Source organism: Diuraphis noxia, unplaced genomic scaffold (assembly GCF_037042655.1).
Source record: "Diuraphis noxia isolate RWA-SAM2 unplaced genomic scaffold, SU_Dnox_SAM2 contig0003, whole genome shotgun sequence".
Lineage (NCBI taxonomy): Eukaryota > Metazoa > Arthropoda > Insecta > Hemiptera > Aphididae > Diuraphis > Diuraphis noxia.
The window spans coordinates 43,262,898-43,286,103 of NW_028301713.1; the positions used below are offsets into that span (position 1 = coordinate 43,262,898).

The 23,206-nt window shown below is 28.0% G+C and overlaps 4 protein-coding genes and 1 pseudogene across 10 annotated transcripts; 3 read left to right on the plus strand and 2 right to left on the minus strand.

Annotated features, from left to right (window-relative positions):
- The first annotated feature begins 593 nt into the window (after positions 1–593).
- LOC107162432 (E3 ubiquitin-protein ligase TRIM37-like) lies at positions 594–9,182 on the plus strand. Of its 5 annotated transcripts, XM_015509329.2 has the most exons (18): positions 596–949; positions 1,010–1,044; positions 1,692–1,954; positions 2,020–2,233; positions 2,751–3,061; positions 3,123–3,332; positions 3,453–3,635; positions 3,696–3,810; positions 3,921–4,033; positions 4,237–4,420; positions 4,501–4,582; positions 4,651–4,716; positions 4,793–4,850; positions 4,943–4,989; positions 5,636–5,757; positions 5,836–5,888; positions 5,955–6,031; positions 8,857–9,182. In XM_015509329.2, the coding sequence occupies exons 2-18, from the start codon at positions 1,012–1,014 to the stop codon at positions 8,949–8,951; spliced, it is 2,226 nt and encodes a 741-aa protein (XP_015364815.1). In that variant the 5' UTR covers positions 596–949; positions 1,010–1,011; the 3' UTR covers positions 8,952–9,182. The 5 variants fall into 5 exon arrangements, with proteins under 5 accessions (XP_089081107.1, XP_015364815.1, XP_015364814.1 ...); XM_015509328.2 differs by having other exon boundaries at positions 596–1,044; XM_015509330.2 differs by having other exon boundaries at positions 596–1,044; positions 4,246–4,420.
- A 2,295-nt stretch (positions 9,183–11,477) lies between these two features.
- LOC107162421 (GPALPP motifs-containing protein 1) lies at positions 11,478–13,126 on the plus strand. The gene is made up of 3 exons (XM_015509304.2): positions 11,478–12,187; positions 12,283–12,618; positions 12,807–13,126. The coding sequence occupies exons 1-3, from the start codon at positions 11,684–11,686 to the stop codon at positions 12,960–12,962; spliced, it is 996 nt and encodes a 331-aa protein (XP_015364790.2). The 5' UTR covers positions 11,478–11,683; the 3' UTR covers positions 12,963–13,126.
- A 716-nt stretch (positions 13,127–13,842) lies between these two features.
- Positions 13,843–14,914, minus strand: LOC107162425 (mitochondrial inner membrane scaffold 1). Its single transcript, XM_015509311.2, has one exon. It carries the CDS (start codon positions 14,637–14,639, stop codon positions 14,028–14,030), a length of 612 nt encoding a protein of 203 aa, XP_015364797.1. The 5' UTR covers positions 14,640–14,914; the 3' UTR covers positions 13,843–14,027.
- Positions 14,915–18,080: 3,166 nt separating this feature from the next.
- On the plus strand, positions 18,081–19,899 carry LOC149057406 (uncharacterized; annotated as a pseudogene). Its single transcript, XR_016191256.1, has 2 exons — positions 18,081–18,624; positions 18,694–19,899. The product of XR_016191256.1 is annotated as an uncharacterized LOC149057406 (transcript).
- A 1,653-nt stretch (positions 19,900–21,552) lies between these two features.
- Positions 21,553–23,167, minus strand: veli (L27 and PDZ_signaling domain-containing protein veli). Of its 2 annotated transcripts, XM_015509308.2 has the most exons (6): positions 23,065–23,167; positions 22,881–23,013; positions 22,750–22,791; positions 22,561–22,682; positions 22,260–22,496; positions 21,553–22,191 (listed from the first exon to the last, which is right to left on the minus strand). In XM_015509308.2, exons 2-6 carry the CDS (start codon positions 22,915–22,917, stop codon positions 22,033–22,035), a joined length of 597 nt encoding a protein of 198 aa, XP_015364794.1. In that variant the 5' UTR covers positions 22,918–23,013; positions 23,065–23,167; the 3' UTR covers positions 21,553–22,032. The 2 variants fall into 2 exon arrangements, with proteins under 2 accessions (XP_015364794.1, XP_015364793.1); XM_015509307.2 differs by having other exon boundaries at positions 22,881–23,160.
- Between the last annotated feature and the right edge of the window lie 39 nt (positions 23,168–23,206).

A 23,206-nucleotide genomic window follows, 5' to 3' on the forward strand; every position in this document is an offset into this window, starting at 1 on the left:
CTACGTGTCTACGTGAGTATTATTCATAAACGATAACTAATAGACCTAAAAATTAGTTCATAGTTATTAATTTATATTTTACAGGTAATAATAACTTATAAGTTGTTTAAATTATTTAAATGATATAATGGTTAAACAACCAGTAACCACTAACCACAGAATTCTTTGACCGAACGAGCTCCGAATTGTCGTTTTCAAAATTGCTCTCAGAATCAGCAGCTGTTTAACTTGCCGAGTGCCCGAGTGCGCTCTCTTACAAATATAAACATATTTTGTGAATTGCGATCATTGATGTTATATAAAAATATTAGGTTAATTATTTTGATATATCTATGATTGCAATATATTATCTATATAACTTTTCTCTACATTATGGCTAAAGGCTAAATTGGCTAAATGGACAATGGCTATTGAAAATAGCAATTCACGAAACATGTTTGTATAGAGAGCGCACTAGGTTAGTTAAGCAGGTGAATTTAGAGCGATTTCAATTTCCATTTGATAATTTGATATCGCTATTGTGGAACAATGATACCGGGGACTTTTTTTATCAGTCATATGACGACGATTGATTATTATTTTCTGGTTGTCTGCCTGTCTCGTCGACCGTCGTATTCAATCGTATAGGTATTCGTAATTCGTATCTATTATGGATACATTGTAGGTACCTGCTACCCCATTATGTTTACTATATTATAATATTCAGGTTTCAGATTGCATTTCCCTGTTCCGATAGATTAGTCGATTAGTGTCGGTCATTCCTACGTAGTTAACCGGTATTGTCTAATTTTAAAATAAGAATACAATTCGCCACTGTAGTATTGTGCAAGTTGACAGCGTCCGGACTCCGGCAAAACGTCATGATATTATCGTTTATTAATAATTAATTAATTTAACAAACTTTGGAAAATTAAGATATTGTAGTGATTCTGCCATCTCCGAAAGTAGAGTACGTTATATATACAATTATAAATATCGATAGAATACTTAATATAATTTTCAAAAACAGAGATGGCCATGGCACCCAATCCGGAATATTTACAGGTATATTCATTTACCATATTACCTAGTTACTCAAAAACAGTTTCATTTTTTTTTAATAGAATTTATTAATATTATTATTTATTTTGTTTGTGGGACAATAGTCCATATCGCGTAGGTACTACATAATCAGTCATGACCTAGTAATATTTTTAATTTAAGCTACTAAATTGTTTAAACATAGTAACTAAATAATTCTTCGGTTTCTAAGCTGACTTTAAAATAATTATGTCGACTTTTCATTTTTCCTATAGTTATCTGGATATCGAATACAATATTATTTATTAGTGTATTTATTTTAAAGCTATATTTATGTTTATGTTTATCTATATTTAGGAAAATCCCTAAAGTGTATTACCTATATAAAATATCAATCTATTATATTTGACAGTCTGTCATAATTAATAGGATTGTAAAAATTGTTCTATATAATATTACTAAGTGTGTACTGAATTTGGATATTTATTCAAATAATTAAATCTCTTTGAAGAAAAGAATACCAATGTAGATTCTCTAATCTCTATAGAATTAAAATCTATTTTTTTATAAACATCTAATTCATGTTTAATATAATTAATGTTTCATTGGTTCAATGTTACAAATTACATTAATAATTAATTATCCTATCATAAAAATATTTTTTATTCAAGACTCTACTTGAAACATTCAAATGTTTTATTTGTATGGAGAAAATACAAGATGCACATCTGTGTCCACATTGTTCAAAATTATGTTGTTACTCTTGTATGCGCCGATGGCTTACTGAACAACGATCTCAATGTCCACACTGTAGAGCTACATTACATTTACATGAAATTGTCAACTGTAGATGGGTTGAAGATTTATCTGAACAACTTGACTGTTTGAACAGTACTGTAAATATAGGAAGTATAAGGCAGACCCAAGAACAAAGGTAACCAACTAAAATGTTAGCTATCGCAAAAAATTATTTGAAATTTTTATTCTATTTTGTACTAGATGTGAAACTCATAACGAACAATTGTCCGTATTCTGCATTTCATGCAATTCGACTATCTGTCATCGATGTGCTCTATTTGACAATTCAGCTCATAATGGTCATTCATTCCGGCCTATCGAAGATATTTATAATGAAACAATAGCACAATTGGGCGAGAGTTGTGACAACCTCAAAACAAAAGAAGAGCTAATTAAGAAAGATATTAAAGAACTTGTACGTATTTTAATGTAATCTGTAAATAAGTTTAAAAACCAAAAAAAGTTTTTTATCATGTTTTATAGGCTTTATCTGATTTTTGTATATTCAAGGCTCTATTTAAATTTTTATGCTAATTAATTAACCATTTAAACACACCTGCAAAATTATTTCTAAACATTTATATTTATATTATAGGTATACTTGTTATTGTTATTACACATTTTTAGGTTACTATATTAAAGGAAAACTGTTAGATTTATTGGTGTAAAATTGTCTAATTATTAAAATACAATTCATAGTGAATAAAATAAATACAATATATTTTACTGCTGTCTTAAACACTGGGTATTCAAGCCATGAATTGTATCTATTTAACCCAGAAAATCAACTGCTCAGTAATATTTAACTAATAGGTATCTATAATATATGTAAAAATGTAGTACTCTATTCCCCCATATATCATGAGAATTCATAAGTAATGTATTTGTTAAAGAAAAACTTCTATTAATTGAATTAATCAATGTTTTTTTAGGATAAAAATATTAAACTAGTACAACAAGCTAAAGAGCAAAAAGTTCGAGAAATACGTACTGCTGTGGAGTGTATGATGATTGACTTAGAAAAAGATTTGAATAATAAACTTACTACCTTATTAACTCAAAAAAATCATCTGGTCAACGAATCTGAACAAATAGAGGAATTTTTACATGATTGTGATCTTGAAGTATCTCGTATGCCAATGTCACAATTGATTAATAATGCTCCAAGATTTAAAAGAACTATTTCTGCAATGCAAAATAAACAATCTCCAGTCCTTATGTCTGTGTATCCAGATTTCCATAGGTAAATTACATAAAACTAAGAAAAATAAAAATAAAAATAAAAATATATTTTTACTTATTAGTGAAGTCATTCCAAAGTTTGAAGGAGGTAATTTGATAATTAAATCATTTTCTGATAAAATGATTCAGTCTGAACCTATCTATTCACTACCGATTGGTTGCAATGGTGTCAGTTGGAGACTTAAAGTTTACCCTAATGGTAACGGTATCGTGAGAGATAGATATTTATCAGTGTTTTTAGAGCTAACTTCTGGGCCACCTGGAGTATCTAGGTTTGTCTTTTATTTTAATGTTTACAGTTAAGTCTCTTAACATAAAGTTGAATATATTCTGTTAACCTATTTTGCATCAAAATTAAACTATTTCTATTATGAATATTAATCTTTTTTCAGATATGATTATCGTATTGAAATGGTTAATCAACTAAATGAACAAATCAATGATAAATCTAAAAATGTACTCAGAGAATTTACGTCAGATTTTGAAATTGGTGAATGTTGGGGATACAATAGATTTTTTAGGCTAGATTTATTAATTAATGAAGGATTTTTACAACAAGATACATTAATTTTAAAGTCAGTAATTTTAATGATTTTCTTAATATTATCACCTTAATTGTAATTTTTTTTAAACAGATTTAGTGTTCGACCACCTACTTATTATCAAAAATGTAGAGAACAACAATGGTATTTGTCAAAATTAGAACTTGAGAGATCTGTACTCTTGCAGCAATTCGAAGAATTGAAACAGGTATTTTGCACTACTTTTTTTAAACCAATATTTTGGCATTACAAATATTAATAAATAAGTTTTTGATATATTTTACTATTTATACTTTCTTTTTTATTTAATTTTTATAGAAAATTCCTGCCAAAGTTAAACCTATTAGTAGAGAAATTCCTAGTCCAAAGAAAAAGCTTAAAATTAAAATACAGTCACTGTTGGATGAATTTGAGTGTGCAGAAGCAACTGGGTAAGGACAGCTGACATACTTGACAATTTTAAATATTTGTACCAATAAAAAAAAAAAGTTCAATAGTGAAGGAGGTTGAATAACCCTCCTCATCCTTCTAGTATGGACATTGAAAGATATTTTGTATTTAAAATACATGCTGCTTTCCAAATTCCAAATGGATTTGTTTTGATTATTAAATAAAAATTAAATATTTTATGTAGACATCTCAGAAGTCCTATCAAAGACCAAGAAGTTCAAGGAGCATCATGTGAAACTGCTTCAAGTATGGTACTTCCGCCATTATCAATACAAACTCTATACGATAACGAATTTCAAAATCGTTTTCAAGGCGAAACTGCGCAGTCTATGTTTGAGAGACTTAGTCGTCTTTTTGAAGAATCAGATGTAAGTAATTTGTTACTATTAAAATATCAGCCATATACAACTTACTGTTGTTATTACAATTGTTTTTGTTTTATTCTAAGAACCCAGATAGACCTAGTTCTATGCATGGTAGTAATGTCAACAGTACCACATTAGATAATACTGAACATACAAGTCCATCAGGTTTGTTTATTATTGTGTCTCAATGTAATTTTTATATAGAATTTTACAAAAATTAATTTTTATTTCAGATTTTCGTTTGGAAAATTGTTTAAGAAAAGTGGGAGAAAGTCAATTAAATTCGCCTAATAAATTAAGTGGGTACTAATTAATTACCAACAGTTTAATTTTGTGTCAACAAATTTAAATGTTGAGATTTTACTTTTTTATTAGGAGCTTCTGAAAATTCACAAATGGTTAATAAAATTCAATATGAAATAACTGAAGCGAAGTAATTTAAATTTTTTATATATAATTGATGATTTACTAACTCAGTATTTAATAATAATATTAATGCTTAAATTAAATTATTTTGAATGTTAGATTTCGCTTGAAAAAATTGGAAAATGCTATGCGTAATTCTCAACCAGGTAGTCTAATATCAAATTATTATTAATATTTTAATAATCTAAAGTTTTTTTGTTTTAAATACAGTTTGATCCATTTAAGAACTAGTAATTACTAATTTTTTAAAACAATTACCAACTTACCATCAACTTAAGAAAATAATATTGAAAAAACTAGATACTTATCAAAATTTAATTGACATTAAATAATTAAATCAATATTTTTTGCATATTTATAACTTGTGAATCAAATTCTTTCGTAATGGTTTTTATAAAATTATAACATATTATTTAATGGAAAAGCTGTGGTATAGTATTTATGTTGTATTTAGTCTGATATTTAAATAATATTTTTTTAATAATCTTCCAAGTTATTTTTAATTCTTTTAAAAGTGGGAATGAGATTCTTCATATATTCTACTTTATTAAGAAAAAAGTATTTAGATAAAATATACTTACTGCAATGTATTAACTATATTTTTGACTAATGTAAAAAAAATACAAAAGTACAAAAGTGGATACAAATGTATCTAATATTTCTGATAGAAAATATAAATTTCAGACTAAATCAAATCTAATGCCATACCTACTAAATCAAATCTTACCTTCAAACACTCAATAATTTTAAGATATATTTTTAATAATAATAATTGTATATTTTAACTTTCAGAACCTTCTAATGAGTTGGCAAGTTCATCAGATCCGATAAATCTAAGAATGTCTGAAAATAGACTTGAAGATTTACCTCACCAAACTATGATAGTTCGTGGATTGCATAACCCAATACCAAATGTAAGTAATAGAAAAATAATTATTAATTATTGATTTTTTATTATGTTTATGAGAACATAATATGTCTAATGTCTACAGAAAAATGAACAACCTGTAACTCAAGAAACAACAAATACAAATTTATCAAATAGGTAAATCGTATTTACAATTTTGTATCACAATTATATTAAACATTAATAATTGTTTTTGATCTTAAGGTTTCTGGATATGTCAAATATATCTGATGATCTTGAAGAATTATTCAATGCAGTATTTGTGGACAATACATGTATAGGTAATTGATTTTTTAAAATAATTACATTGCTTGATTTTTCTAAGTCTGACAAAGTGACAACAGCCATGTCAACATAGTTTTTAAAAATCATCATGGTTGACAAATCGGTATTGAGGCATATTTTAGAATGTCGAGTTTTAGAATACTAAGTTTTAGAAACACTATGTTTTAGAAAATAAAACTTTTAGAATACCAAGTTTTAGAAACACTATTTTAGAATTAATAAATTCATCTAAATTATAATTAAAATCATCGACTATTTATTTACATATTTTACATATTTAATTATTATTTTTTTCTTTACTGTTACTTATATAAAATGTTTTCTAATAATCTTTCATTAAAAAAAATAAATATAATAATTGTTAATACTTAAGATTATTAGCAATAGCTCTCATAAATTCATCTAAATTATAATTAGAATCATTAACTATTCGTTTATATAATTGTAATAAGTTATTATTCTGTGTTTGATTGTACTTTTTTCTTTTGAATACTTGATTTGAAATCAACGATTTCGATTGTTGCTTCAGTTTCATGTTGCTCTTTTTGAATTTTGGAGATAAATGAATGTATACCAGGGTGTGTTGATTATAAACGATGTATTTTGTTGTTCCAACCTTCTGCTGAATTGGATGTTCTAGGCATTTCATTGACAGTTCAACAGTGTACTGACCACATTTCAATTGGAAAACATGGTTCGTAACGCGTAGCTTCTTTTTTTCTAAACCTCATTATAATTTTTCCAATCGCGTAATTTTCTTCAAAATATGTTACTAGATCAATTTCATCGTCCTCAAATGCAGATTTCAAAATACCCCACGCTTCCTTCACTTTCTCCGGGAGCAAAAATGCTAAACTTGCAATTTTACGGGCTCGAAAATTGAACTCCAGAACATTTTTATACTTTGTAACCAAACCTAACACTTGGATCTTACGATATATCGACTGTTGTAAATGAAAAAAACACGCCAAATGGATTGCAAACGGAAATACGTTATTGATTGCATTAATCGCTGCCTGTTCGAAATCGGTTATTATTTTCTTTAAAAAAGATTCCATTGTCTTCAGCAAATTGACTTAAATTAGAAAATAACATACTATATAAATCTTCATCTTTTCCAGTCATTAATGCAAATACTAATGGAAATACCATTTCGTTTCCACCCCGTGAAATTGAACATAAAATTTTTTAAAAAGCTTAGGACACGATTTAAAAGTTCTGTCTAAAATCCAAAATTGTTAATTCTTTAAATAATTACAATTTTCAATTGTTGTGAAAATCATGATATAATCATCATTTCGTTTAACAGTTTTAATTAAAAATTTCTTTCCACTCAATGTATCAACAGATAAATCATTAAGATCAGAAATGTGTTTTGGCTCTTTCATATTTGTTTTTCTTTGCCTTTTAACAATTGATTTAGCTGAGCATTTTGAAATTTGAGAAGCTATAATATTTTCCACTTGTGAAATTGAATCTTGATATATAGAACTTGGTGTATCGTTAGTCTCAGCGGTCTTTCTTTTTATGACATTTTTAATTTTTTTACATTCAATTATCTGCGAAATTGGGCCATGACAGTGATCGGAAATACTAAATGGCTTACCTTTATCATCGGATATGTGTGTGTTGGCAATCATAGTAGTTTGGAACTTAGCTGCACAGTCGTGACATCTCCAATAATAAACTATTTTGCCATCAATTTTACGATTATAAATTTTATTGAAAACGTATAAAAACCCGTTTACATCTAACATATCATGTTTTTGATGAGTCAATTTCATCAACGTCAATGTAATATTAGAAATTGTATTTTGCATTTCGGCCAACAATTTATAAAATTTTATGTAACTCTATGTAGGTATTTAGTACGCGATGTACGGCAACGGCACTAGACTAAGACTACTTTTTTATATTTCTCGTATTCGACTAGATATAAAATAATCATATATTACATAAATATATTACATTAATCAATATAGAACCATAATCCTACGATAATTATTAAACGATAATATCTTACGATAATAGTGGGCAATATCAATAAAATAGAAACTTGATAACGATTATTGAGTAACAAAGCATTATATTTATAAACATAATGTATTTTGACATTTTCCGTCTTCCCGATCAAACATAAACTAATTACAGATTTGGAAAAGTATCATAATTTCTACACTCTGTATCGTAAATTCTATTAGGTACAAAAAAGGACAGTATTTTATTTAAAAACTGTATTTATTTCTTTTATTTTCTAAAACACAGATTTTCTAAAAGTTTCATATTATAAAATATAGATTTTCTAAATCTTTTCATTCTAAAACCCAGCATTCTAAAACTTGATTTTTGAAAACATGCACCCAAATCGACAAATCAATCATAATAGGTTCACAATTCTTGATATTTTTTAATCGCAAGTATAAATACATAAATTTAATATTTTTTTATTCAAATATTTAAATTTATTACATACTATTTTCAGTTGATTACATTGTATGATTACAAATTACAATTGGTTTGTAATATTATGATAATGATATATACATGTTAATATTTATTAATAAAAATTTTTTGTAGTAAAACTTGGATTGTTTTCACTGAGGTCTAATAGTAGAAGGTCTTGCGAGTGATGTGGTTTTAAGTAGTTAATGATTTTCATAAAACATTAAAACCTTTTGAGTTATTATGTTATTACTCTTAAATAATTTTAAAGAAAATGTGATATATGCTATTTTTAGTAATATTTTAATAATATATTAAAATTACTTGAATCAAATCTGATCTATTCTGTATACTAACATGGTAATTTTAATTGATATAGAAAACTGGGAAGTTAATCAAAGCTCTTCTGCTGAAGAAGTACAAAGTCCTAACAACGAGTCATTATGTCCTGATCATCTGACAAGAGATGAATGAGTATTAAAACATTTAATAGATGTTTATATTTTTGTTAATTGAATTTTTCTTATTATTTTATAAGTTATGCATATGTATTATTTAAAAACTTTTGTTGATATAAAAATTATTATTTATTAATTATCTCGAATTGTAATATGATTTATCAAAACTTGAGGTAAATCAAAAAATTAACTTTATTGAGAAGTGTAAATACAACGTTTATCGAATAAACTATGTTAATTACCCTAATTTTATTTTCAAGCTATCCATGTACGCCAGTGTTATATGTAATAGAAATTAGCAGCTATACCTTTTAGTGCAAAAACCCCGTCCTCTATATTATGCTTTTTTATTTTAAATGAGTTTTATCAGATGCCTAAAACGCAAATGGTGCCGGGATCTGCTATCCCTCACTAATTAAACCTACTATAATAAATCGAAAAAAAAAAACAGGGTACTATGAATTAAGTTGGATACAATTTGAGTAACTTATGATATATATTTAAAGTGTTTCCGATTACCAAGACTGGATACATTTAAAACTGGTGTAGAAATATGAACATGAGACCATATAATGAAGAACAAGGCCATGAGGAACCTTTAGAGAAAAAGCAAATAATAGCAATTAGTATTAAAACACTTCCGACCGCACAAGGACTCTATTGATAATCAACAGGGCTCGAGATTTAAAGCATTTGCTTATTTTTATGGATTGACTTAAAATGTAGCATAGTGCTATGGATGTGTATGTTATGTTATGATTCATTTAATTTTGAAGTTTGAAAGTGCTTTTTTTTCTTGTTTCAGTGGTTTTTCAAAAAAAAATGCTTATTTCCAGTTTTTCTGATTATTTTTGCTTATTTGACCAGTATTTCTACGTTTTTATAATGTTTTCAACTATTATAAATATTGTTTACATTTCATTTTTTGGAAAATCCATAAAATCCTTGAAGTCTCAAAAGTGAAAATTAATTTATTTTATAATATAAAGATAAAGATTCCTATTTTTATTTTGTTTGATTTTTTAGTTAGAACTTTTTAGTTTTTTGTTTTTTGATAAATATTTTTGCAAAAATTTAAGTTTATTTAAGCTTATTTGAGTGCTTATGATGATGTTTTTAAGCGCTCATTTCAATGATTTTAAATGCTTTAAGTCCCGAGCCCTGATAATCAATATTCCAACAGCACTTTTAACATTTTTTTCGTTAAAAAAAAAAAACACAATTAATTAAAAACTTAACACTCATTGAAAAATATAGCACATCAGTAATTATCCTTTTAAACATCAGAAACTATTAGTAATTTGTAGACTGTGGTTATCACTTATTCTGCATTTGAAAATTACTGAAGACATCAAAGTTAAAAATACAAATTTCACGAAGATTTTTTTTCACGTAAAAGAACAATTCAACTTAATAGTTTATACCGTGTGTCCCAAGAAACAGGTTACACTATAAAGCTCATTATCTTGTAAATATCTTTAAATTCTATTTTCGGGACATTTAACTAGACTAATCGATTATAAATTCATATGAATTAAACAATTTTTAACTCGTGTACTAAGCGAATGCGCAAAAAACTCTATTTTTTAAACAGCAACTCCTATTTTAGATATAATTTTCGGATTGATCGATTTCTTCAAGACATTTTTATGAATCAACTTGTATTGTAAACGGCAAATTGGCTTAATTAGAACTATAGGTATAGTTACAAAAAACCTATACAATTTGAATGTTTTTTTTTATTCATCGTATTATTTCCTTCAAAACTGTTTAGGTACATGTTTGTAATTTCTGTAAATTAAATTGTAAATAAAAATCTGTAGTATTTTTAAAAAAATTTAAATAATTTACAACTAACCTTATAATAATAATTTTGATTACATTACGGCGTTGAAAAGGAAATAATACGATAAAAAAAAAAAATTTAATAACATTTTTTTTAATCATACCTATAATTCTAATTTATTGCATTTTGAGTTTACAGCACAAGTTGATGTATTAAAATATCATCATCAAAAAAAAAAAAATCGAACAATCTGAAAATGATATTTAAAATAAGGGTTGTCGTTAAAAAAAATAGTTTTGTCGCGCATGCGCAAAATACATGAGTTAAATTAGTTAAAAACTTTTAAAGTCATTAATTTATGATCGATAAGTCTAGTTAAATGTACCGCAAACAGAACTTAAAGATGTTTACAGGGTAATGACTAATGAGCTATAAAGTGTACCCGGTTTCTTGGGACACACAGTATAATACCACAGAATAGATAATACATTATTTTAAATATGTATTGGTGGAAGTTTCATTTAATGCGTGGACTGTCACGTAAATACTAATACAATAATTTTATTTAAAAAAAAATAATTAATGATTGTTAATACAACGCAATCTGCGAGTCGTAGGGATTTAAATATTTTAAAAATTCAATGACGCGGGAAACCAAAAAACTTGTTTACGTTTATCGGCATTCACCACACAGAATATTCTGTGCATCAGTATTCCAGTTATCAGTAAGTTATGATAAAATCACAGAACAACAATTTTATCACGAGTAGGTATCGTTTATGCTCAAAAAACTTTCATCAATGTTTACGTTTGGTCGTTAAAAAATTTGCTCGTTTTGTTTAATAATTATAAAGTTTAAACAATATTATGTTTCGTTCAGGCTCCAGCTGTCTGATCACATCAACGTAGAACCGGACAAACGTTAAAGTAATCGCTCGCATGCACCGTAAGCAACGACGGCTATGGCTAAAGAACACAAAAAGCACAAGAAACACAAACATTCAAAGAACAAACACAAACCCAAAGACGATCACGGATACCACGTGCCGATCGTTCCGCTCAAGAGCGACGTGTGTCTAAAATCGGTGTCGGTGGCAACGCCAACAGTGGGCGAGTCGAGAGACACCGTCGCCAAACCCATCGGACCAGTTCTGCCGCCAGCCCTGTCGAGCTCCGTTGGCGATCATGTACACGAGATCAATACACCAGGACCAGAGGCCAATGAACCAAACCACTCGTACGGGCCCAGCTTACCACCACATCTGGTTCCGCAGAAACGCGCGCCAGGACCGTCGTTGCCTTTAGATTTCAAATTAGAAGATAAAGTAGTTGCTCAAATTGATGACGACATCTCGGGTTTCGGTCCATTACCAGCTGAACTGATAACTTCAGACTCTGAGCAATTATTCATACAAAAACAATTGGAGTTGCGAGCTGAATATATGAAACGAAAATTTGCTGGAGAAGTTTGTACAGTTTATTTAATTGCATAAACATAATATTTGTAAGCACCCTTTATTTTGATCGTTTGAAATCAACTAACACAATTACTTCTATTTAGATATGTGATGATAAAAAACAGGAAACGGTTCGAGAGAAATGGATGTTAGAGTTGCCGCCAGAAAAGGCTGCCAATCTAGGTTTAGGTGCAAGGCAGTTCAGAAAACGAGAAGCTCCCGACATGAGTAACCGATCAGAATGGACTGACACACCAACAGATAAACAACGTAAAGCTCAAGAACCAAAAACTGCTGAAGAAACAGACATGGATGCATTGAAACTGATTGCAATTCAAAAACGTGATGAGGAAATGGAAAAACTGGCAGAAACCTCAGTCAAACGGAAACCTTATTCGTTATTAGAAATGCACCAAGAAAAACTAAAAAAACAAAAAAAGGTGAATTTAATATAACCTAAGAATTATATTTTTATTTTATATTTATATTATTATTGAGTTTTAAGATTTAATACTTGTACAAGGACCAAAACTTAAAATTCACTGTTCAGTCAATCAGCTGATTAACTTACTGTGCATAATGTATTAACTTGAATAAAATGATATTTACAATTTTGTTAATTTTTCAGGAAAAGTTGAAAGAAGAACCTGTAGAAAGAAGACCTTTTAGTAGGGAAATTGATCTGCAATGTAATAAATTTGATAACGCTCAGAAACAATCAATATTGAAAAAAGCCAGTCAGCTGAATAATAGATTTTCACAGGGTGAATCTAGATTTCTTTGAATCTAAATTAAATCAAATTACAACTTGTCGGTAGTTGCCCATCATTAACATCTAGGTATGTTTATTGAGTATACATGTGATTTTCTTCACTGAACTTTACAAAATATATTTGTATATAATATAAATGAGACTAATAAAAATGTAATTTAATTAATGACTATCAATATTGAGATAACTAAAATTATTTATTACATTTTACCATTGTTAATGAAATTTATTAGTTGGTTATTAAATATTATTCTCACCTCTAACACTATTTTGAAAGTAGACCTTAGCAGTGAAAATAAATGAAACAATTAAGATACAATTAAAACGCTTTCAATATGAAAACATGTTAAGCAATGTGAATACTTATTTTCATTATATCTATAATTTTTAAAGTAATAATCTTATCGTATTCAAATGATGTAAGTTTATGAATGAGTAATTTTTAAATTAAGAGGACTTGATAATTTAAAATTTAAAAATATTTATGAATCACTTAAAAATAAAAATATGATAAAAAACCTAAGAGGTTGTCTAGATAACAATCTTACCTTTAAATTTTAAACTAACACCTGTTCTGCAGTGCGTAAAAATTGCCATGTTACGCATTAGTGAAACAGAAATAACACATGCGTGTAATATGTCCTCTGAACAAAATAGTTTCATGGCTGATTATTGATAATACTAACATTCAGTAGATCTATCGGGTTATTTAGGGAGGAATGATGAAATTAAGATGAGGCATCGTTACTTCAAAAAATGTTATTCTGCCACTTACATACAAATAAGAAATAACTACTTTTGTGTATGATTTTTTTTTTTTTCAAGTAATTAGATTCAATATGTTTTAAGGATTAGAAATATTGTAATGATACGATAAAAAAATAAAAACCAGTTTTAAATTAAAATTGACATCTAATAAAATATATTGTGAAAAAATTTTTACAATATAATTATGATGTGTTGATTATAATTAATATTACTTAAAATTATAAAATCACAACAGACTTCTATCTATTCATTAACAAATTAAATTTTTCTTATAAATAAACTATAAAGAAATATGCATCTTTATTATTTTTATGGCTTCTTGATATATGTCGTTTCACCACCAATAACATATCCTTTTCTTTTTAAATAACGTATAGTCATACCAGTGCCGCCTAATGTCACCATATACCTAAGTGGTGTAAAAATTTTATACAGACCATAAGCAATGACCAAGTAACTGGTCCATGAGTTACCATCCCTTACTTTGTCGATAATACTATCGGGAATTCCTAATTTTTCCAACAGGGCTGGCACATCGCATATGCTGGCTATAAAATAAAATGAACCAAACCATATGGTTGAAGTAACCAGGTGAACAGGCAGCACAATGTACCAGTATTTTTTGGCCATATTCTTGAACCTCTGGAAGATACTTTGCGACTTGTCTTCGTCCGGCAGTGGTGGCGGTGTTGGCGGAGTCGTCGTCGTCGTCATAGTCTGTTGACTGACACAAGTGTAATGTATGTACGACCTAGGTTGTGTACCTGTAACACATTCGAGGTCGCGGCACCATCTCCTCTGTCCGGATATAGTAGCTGTACGCTTAAACTTGGATAAACAAACCGTACAAGAGACGAACAATCGGCGTGAGACGAACACGTTCATTCTCGCGATTGCTAGGTGATTGCATCTGAACAACATTTTTAACTACGAATACCTATTTATAATAAAACTGATTACACTAGCACCGGCCATCAACTCCATTTCCGGATGCTCCGGACACGCGATTTGAATCAACTAAACAAGTGATTGGCACTGGTAGTATAATATAATATTTATATTATTGTACGTATAATTTTCTGATTACATATTAATAATATGTTTAGCAGTATGATTTTAGAAAAACGGGCAAATGGCAATCACAATATTGTTGACTTAAGTCGTTAACGTTAACACCGCCGTCGCATGTTATCTCCTGGACTACTGACAACACGGTATCACGTGGTATTGCCACCGATAATCGTATATTATTTTTGTAGTCAGTGACTACGACTGTCGTGGTCACACGATCAAAATTTAAATTTTACGTATCAACAGATAGCGCTGCCAATTGTTGTTTTAGATTCTGAACGAAGTGATGAATGTATTGGTTTTACAATTATGTGTTTTTTTTTTTTTGTGTCTACCTTTGTGTACAGCATAACTATTTTTTTATAGTCGAAATAATGCTTCGATTTCAAACTTTGGGGGTGGTTTCCGATGTAAAAGTGAATATCCTTGGTGCATTATACAGGATAAAAGTAAACATTTTCCAACAGTTTTCAAAAAAATCGAGAAAAACAAAAAAAAAAAATGATAGAAAAACGGGAATTTTTACGCAAAACCAGTTTTCGACCAAATCAATTTTTTTATATGGTTGTCATTCAAAAACTAATCACTGTAAATACTTGAAATTTTCACCAAATATTTATGTTAGTGATATATATATATACAGTTTAATTTTCAAAAATTTTTGACTTTTTTTGAGTTGTTAATAGATCACTGAAATTTTCGATTTTTTTGAGAATTTTTTTTTGAAGTGTCGGTAAAAAAATGTTGGATGACCAAAAAAACTTGAAAATTTAATACAAGGTTTCTTATGAGTTGTTATTATTGTAGCTAAAAACAATTAAAAATTGTTAGTCACAATTTTTTTTATAAACGTTTATAGTTCAAATTTTTACGAAATCTGTCGAAAACGCGAAAATTTGCAAGTAATTTTAAAATTGAAAAATCATAAAATTGTTTGTGTTTATATTGTTTATAACTAACCTAACCTAACCTTGAAGATAGCGAAGATAGGAATAGGTGGAAAGATGTGGTTGAGACAGCGAAGGTCCTAAATGGACTGTAAAAGCTAAAAAAAAAAAAAAAAGTAAGGATTAAAAATACAACACTAAGTTTTCCATAAGTTTTCCTTCAAGTAGCTATAATGAAAACTCGAAACATCATCATAGAAAAAATTTGAAGTGCGTTTGAATTTTAAATTTTTACAAAAATAGCGTAACGATAACGATTTATCCTGAAACGATTTTAAACATTTGTTATTATTAAAAAGGTATAAGTCGTAGATACTTGAAAATTTCACCAGTTATTTAAATTTGCATTTTTTTTTACATGGTGTAATTTTCAAAATATTTTGACTTTTTTGAGATATTTATAGACAACTTAAATTTACAATTTTTCTGAAAATTTTTTTGGCCATATCAAAATACTTTAAAATTTAATACAAAGTTCCTTATAAGTTATTCTTATAGTGAATAAAAAATTATAAGAATACATGGGCACAATTTTTTTTTATTAGCATTTGAAGTTCAAATATTGACAAAAAATCGTCAAAACCATGAATATTTTTTTTTGTGTCTGTCATCACGTTTTAGGGCAGTAAAAGTGCTTCGATTTTTGACTTCAGTACCTCGTTCAATCAGAAAGTGAATCTAGTTGGTAGTTTGGGGGGGTCAAAAGTAAAAAATTCTTATATATTTTTCTAAATAATCGGGATAAACAAACTAAAAATTAAGGGAAAAACAGGAAATTTTACGTACAGTCAGTTTTCGACGAAATTGATTTTGATTTTTGATGTAACTTTAAAACAAAATCAATACAATCAATTATTATTATAAAATATTTACAAGTTTATGCTTTGTTATGACTTATGACTTTATGAGTTAATTTTTTTTAACGGCGAAGTGGCCTCACGTCGAAACGGTCAACGCTCGGTACTTGGAACTACCTATATATGTATATTCATAAAATTAAAAAAAAATATGAAAAAATAAAACTAAATTCGATGAAGCAGAAAATCATTAAAGATTTCTTCAAAAACTAATAATATTTTACTATAATAATGTACCGTTACTGATATAATTGAAGGTACACAGATTCGTGGAAGGCATAGCCCCCCACTAATAATATAATACTGCATTGCAATAATTTTAAATTTATACTTATTTATATTCTGACTTTTTAATTATAATACTAATATAATTAATTAAAATTTAAATCAATTTTTCTTCAATATTTTGTATAGACAAATTAATAACTAATAATAACGTTGAAATTGTATAAATGTTAATGTAATCGCTACTCTTTGTTTATTTAAGCTATAATATATTACTATACTGTACATAATATATTATGTATTCAAAACATTTAAAAATAATTATATTAGTATACATGTTATTATATTGGAACTGGGAGTGCTAATTTGAAGCCTGGCGGTGCTAATTACACTAAAATAACAAAGTGTTAACGGCATTATGATTATATTATGATCTTATTAAAAAAATTGTTATTAGTATAGATTCTTAATTCTTATATTATTTTATTTAAGTATGGGCCTCACATTAGAAATTGCAACGCGGGGCTCCGGTGCAATGAACCGCCCGCACCGCGGTTTCTACGACACTGAGTCTATCTCATAGATAAAAGTTGCATTAGGTAAATTAGGCAAATGCCACTAATTATGTCAATAAATATAATTACTTATAACCAGTGGTGCCATTTGGTTGGGGAGGTAAGATTTGCCCCTGTACGATTTTAAAAAGTAGCCCAATGGGCCGGTCGCCGGTTATTGTTGTTTAACTATATAATTATATTTCATTACCGCAAAAACATGCCATTTTAAATTTTTATGTTATTGTCACAATAATATATTTTCAATTAATTATTGATAGTTGAAATATATTTACATTTAGACGCATGGGGGACGTGCTTTGTGTGTTTTGTGAAAGAAAATGAACACAATACAGTTATAGTAAGTTGTATGCACACCAATAATAATAATAAATATCATAATCCCGTATGCGTTTTATCTCTAAAATCTAAAATTAATACAAATTTCTAAAAACAACAATCGATTGGCACTCTAATTAATCATTGATGATCGATCTCGGGAGTCAAGTCACCGATAGTCAGACCTCAGTCTTCAGTGAATTCACGAGTTGTGACAGTCGTGTATCGCAGTAAACTTACTATTATATATTTTGTTAGATTCCCGGACGAAAAGTCCGGTATGGAAATAGTTGGACAAAAATTCCGAAAATACAAAATTGTCTATTCAATTTGCATTTATAATCATAATGTACCTTATATTATATTACTTAGTTAATTAATTATATTAATTATTATTAATTTAAAAAATTGTAAATTGTAATACATGTATTACATTATTATATCATTGCACCTACTTTTTTTTTATTTTCTTATTTCTTATACCTGAAAAAAAATATTACGGAAATCCGCAATAGTTTGGTAAGTAGGTCTATATGGATCTAATGTACGTCTACAGTTTATCTACCATAATATCATACTTACAATCTACGTGCTACAAAATAGCGTTATTACCACGATTATAATATAAATCTAGATAATATTTATAAGTACCAGAGGTACTTATAATATTATTTATACCTACATTTATCTCATCAATATAATCGATTTCATGGGGACGTAGCGGACGTGAATTATAAATTTAATTTGTTACTTAGTCAGTGTATCCCTAGATGTTATTTAGTCGACTAAGTCGAGATGGAGGTTGAAATAAAAGTTTTTGTAATAAAAGAAAATAATCTGGTTTCTAGTATTCGGTGGAAATGTTCCAATAAAATTTCAAAAAAATGTCCAGGCAATTTAGTAACTTCCAAAGGTAAGCTTAAAAAATTTTAAAAATTTATATTTTATATTTTTAATAAAACACTTTTAAACATTTAATTAGATTATAAAAATCCAATAATTGAGGTTGAACATGCACATGCTGGTGATGAGAATCTAGAAACAGTCGAAAAAGCCAAGTCTGAAATGTTAAAACGTGTTTCAACATTTTCAACGTCAACTCCTTCACAAATTCTTGCTGTCAAGTTTAGTAAATCAGGTCTCAGAGCAGGCTTTAACATCTTTTGCAAATGAAGAAACAATCAAACAACCAAAAGAATGTTGCGGCGTCAAAAAAGTAAAGATAATCCACAAAAAACCATCATGTTTGTCAGAACTTATAAATAATAATGAATGGGCGATGTACAAAGATGAACGATTTTTGCTTTATGATAATGGTCCAGGATTGAATGAGCTAATCATAATTGTTTCATTGGATGAAGGATTAGTTCATTTATCGGAGTTAGATACTTGGTTTTGCGATGGAAACTTTAAATCAAGTCCTGAATTTTTTTTTTGCAATTATATGCTATTAGAGTAAAAAGTATGATAAAATTATTACCCCAATATTTTGTTTAGGTACTTCAAAAAAGAAAACTCGTAGTACAGTAACGGTATGAAGAAATGTTTATTGCAATACTCAATAAATGTTCCGAAAACAATGTTTATCCCGATCCTCGGATAATGAACATGGACTTCGAACAAGCTGTTATTCAAGCAGCAAAAACCGTCAATGGTGAACATTTGGTAATACAAGGTTGTTTCTATAATTTGTACCAAAGCACTCATAGAAAACTACAAGAGTTACAAAATAAATATAAATATGATAACGTCTTTAGCCATTATTGTATAGTATGATCGATGGCTTAGCTTTTTTGCCGGTGCACAGTGATTGAAGGCATGAAGTACCTGAAATCAATTTGTGCACCCGACAATACAGATATAATTGACTATTTTGATGCGACATATGTTACTGGAACATATAGGATAGTCGGGGTTTCAAAATTCAGACGGAATAAGCCATTGTACACCCCCTGAAACATGGAACGTACACGAGGCTACATTACACTCCAGACACCGTACAAATAATACTTGTGAAAGCTGGAACAATAGGTTTGCGCATTTAATCAGGCATAGTCCGATAGTCATCCAACAATTTGGAAGCTGATTAATAAATTTTGTGAGGAACTGGGGGTAGATAAAGCTAAAATATCATTACATAATATGGAACCAGTAAGAAAAAATAAACATGGATCAGAAAAAAATGTAAAATTGCAATATTTATGTACAAAGATTGTTAATAACGAGCAGAATTTTTAAATAAGATAGTTCATTGCTTAAAAAAAACATAATGCATATTAAATTATATCTGTAAATATATCGTATAAATACCTTTTTTAAAAAAATATTATTATTATATTTTTATTACTGTAGACTAGATTTTTTATGACATATAACTTTTTTTTTTAAATATTATTATTATATTATATTTGGATCAATTTTTGTATTGACAATTTTTTAAAACACATAACTCATTTTAAATTATTATCGATGTTTTATAATATGTTATCTTAAAAATCATAATCCAGTAGATTTCTGTTGTTTTTATGTTAGGTATAAGAAAATATATATATATATAATATTATAATTACACAATTATGAAAAATTAGACAATTTTGTATTTTCGGACTTTTTATCGACACTAAAAATGTGTTCGAACTTTTTGTCCAACTATTTCCATACCAGGCTTTTTGACCGATTATCATTTTGTTCATTTAGTTCAATAACTAATTATTCTTCCAAGGTATTATTAAATTTTTTTCGTGACGCACTTTTTTTTTTTTTTGATATGGACAAAACATAACTTAAAAAAAGAAATAAGTGGTATGGCTAAAAACCGACATGCAAAAATATTAAACTACAGGTAAGTTACTTAAGAATTAAAAAATTTAAGTTGATATGTGCTTGCGAGCAGTTATTTTTATTTTTTACCCGTATTGGTAGGCCAAAACCTTTGCCCTTTTATTGAAAACTGAAATGACACCACTGCTAAATACTTTCTAGTAATAATTAAATAGTCAATTATACTATCAAGGTGGCGTCAAAATTCAAAGCACTTTTGTAACCTTCTATACAGTATAGGGGCTTGCTTGATTTTTTAATATAATTTTTACAGTACTAAGTAATACATAATAATGAAAACAGCTACATTTCTATTTGAATATTGTAATTATATATTATAACATTTATAACTAATAGTAATATATTTAATTAAAATTTGTAAGCAGGTAATGAATTATAATTGCAGATTTTCTCTGTAATTATTTGTCAAAATATAGTGTATATCAAACTTCTAATTTATTTTAAATTATAATACTGAAAAAAAAGTGATAATCTTAAACTATGAAGTATTTAATAATCTATTGTAATCTTGATGAGTTATTTAATGGCTTATAGCTATTAATACAAATTCTTAAAAACACTAATTAAATATAATATAACTATGTATAACTATAATAGTACTAACACTCTATAAACTCAAAATGTATATGCTTAGTTTAAGCAATATTCATAAGAAAAAATAAGTAATAACAAAAAATAATAAAATATAAAGAACACTTGAGTGTTATATTAACTTTGTTAGAGGATAATACTAAATTCATTTTAATATTGGTGGTGCAAAAAAATTTTCAAAATTCCATGATCACAATGAATAGTTAATATATTATATAATTCATATTTAAAATGGTTATCTGAAACAAAAGTGGTTATACTGAGGTGGAAAAATAGAGTTAGTTGAATAAATACTAGAATGAATTTTCACTAAAATTATTAAACAACTAACATTTAGCCTAAATAAAAACTAAACATTTTAACATTATGTGTATCAATATGATTATGAACGAATAAAATGTAAAAAATGTTTTATAAAATTAAAATGTATTTTTAAAATGAAACCAACATTTAATTCAATGATATTAAAGTGTACATAATAAGTTTTTAAAGATATGAAGAGAATAAAGAATAATTTAAAAACATTTCAATTTTTCTATGATGTGATACTCACAGTAAATTATTTAAATGGTGGGTTTAAATCTATAATTACTTGTCAGTATTTTGTCATTTCTATGTTGATTAACCTAAGCACATACTTTAAGTAAATCAATTTGTTGTTACTTATTAATTAATTAAATTATTGTATATAATTTATGGTTGTTATTGCAAACACAAAACATAATTTTTTCTTTGATTAGAGAACACAAATACATGAGTAAGGACAAGACTTGGTGGCAACCATATTAAAACAATATTTTAACAACCCTTAAACTAAATAAGTATGCAATTTAAGTTGATCAAATACTATTCAGTTACGTAGACTATTATTCATACCAACAGTATGTAATTATTGGTTGAGTTGCTTCCTTCGAGCAGCACGTTGCTTATCAAATCGCATTTCCATTTCCTCCAAGACTTTTGGAGTATACCTGACAACTAATTTGACAGAACCTTGGGCTTGTTTTAATAACTCTACAGCTTTTTCATGATTTTCACCTTCAACGCACTACAAAATATTTTCTTTAGGTTTAGAGTAAATACAATATAATAAATAAAGTTTAAAAAGCAACTAACCACTCCATTAACAGACAAAAGTTGATCACCTCGCTTTAAACCACCATGTCTATCAGCTACACCACTGGGTATTATACGTGATATATAGATCGGAGAATTTTGTTCTCGGCCACCCATTACATTAAATCCAAGTCCTTCTTCTGTTTTCGGCAATTCCACCACTCTTGGATGTGCATGACCTTCACTAGCAGCAAACGCTGCGACGGTTGCTTTAGCTGTGGCTGATGCACGGACATCCTATCACAAAAAGATTATTATTTAGGTCAGTGCGGATACAAATTATGAATAAAATGTTAAGCACCTGAGATCCTTGTATATCAACAGTTTCATAAACATGTTCGTATACTTCCCGCACTGATGCTAAGAAGTCACTCTGTAATACTTTTTGCAACGCAGCTAATTTGGTTACCGGCACTTCTCCAGCTAGACAAATGTATACAAGTAGTTTAACTTTGATATAATATAAAAGATTAAATTGTGGATTTATTACTTTTTTGAAGCTTTTCCAATAGTTCGATGGCACGTTTGACATCTGTGAAAATTATATAATATGTAAAAATAAATTAAAATTAATACTACCACAAATTAGAAAATTAAAACTGATTGTTAACTAAAACTCGCCTTTCGCTAAGTTCAAAGGTTCTCCAGCCACGGCCATCTTTTTTAGTGACTCGACAATTCAAAAGAGACCACAGCAGACGAAATGTTAAAATATTTACTATTTTATTATTATAATATGTACATCGAATGTTCTCTAAAATAAAAGTAAATATAAAACGATATATAAATATTAAAAATATAATACGGGTGTGATTGTGATAATATGATACTGCCGTCCGCGGAGGCGCACTGTTGTTGTTTATTGTATGTAGCATAGACCAGCCTGCTGCTGCAGCAATGCAGCCTGCTGCAGCTGTCCTGTCCTATTAACTAAAATATGGACTGCG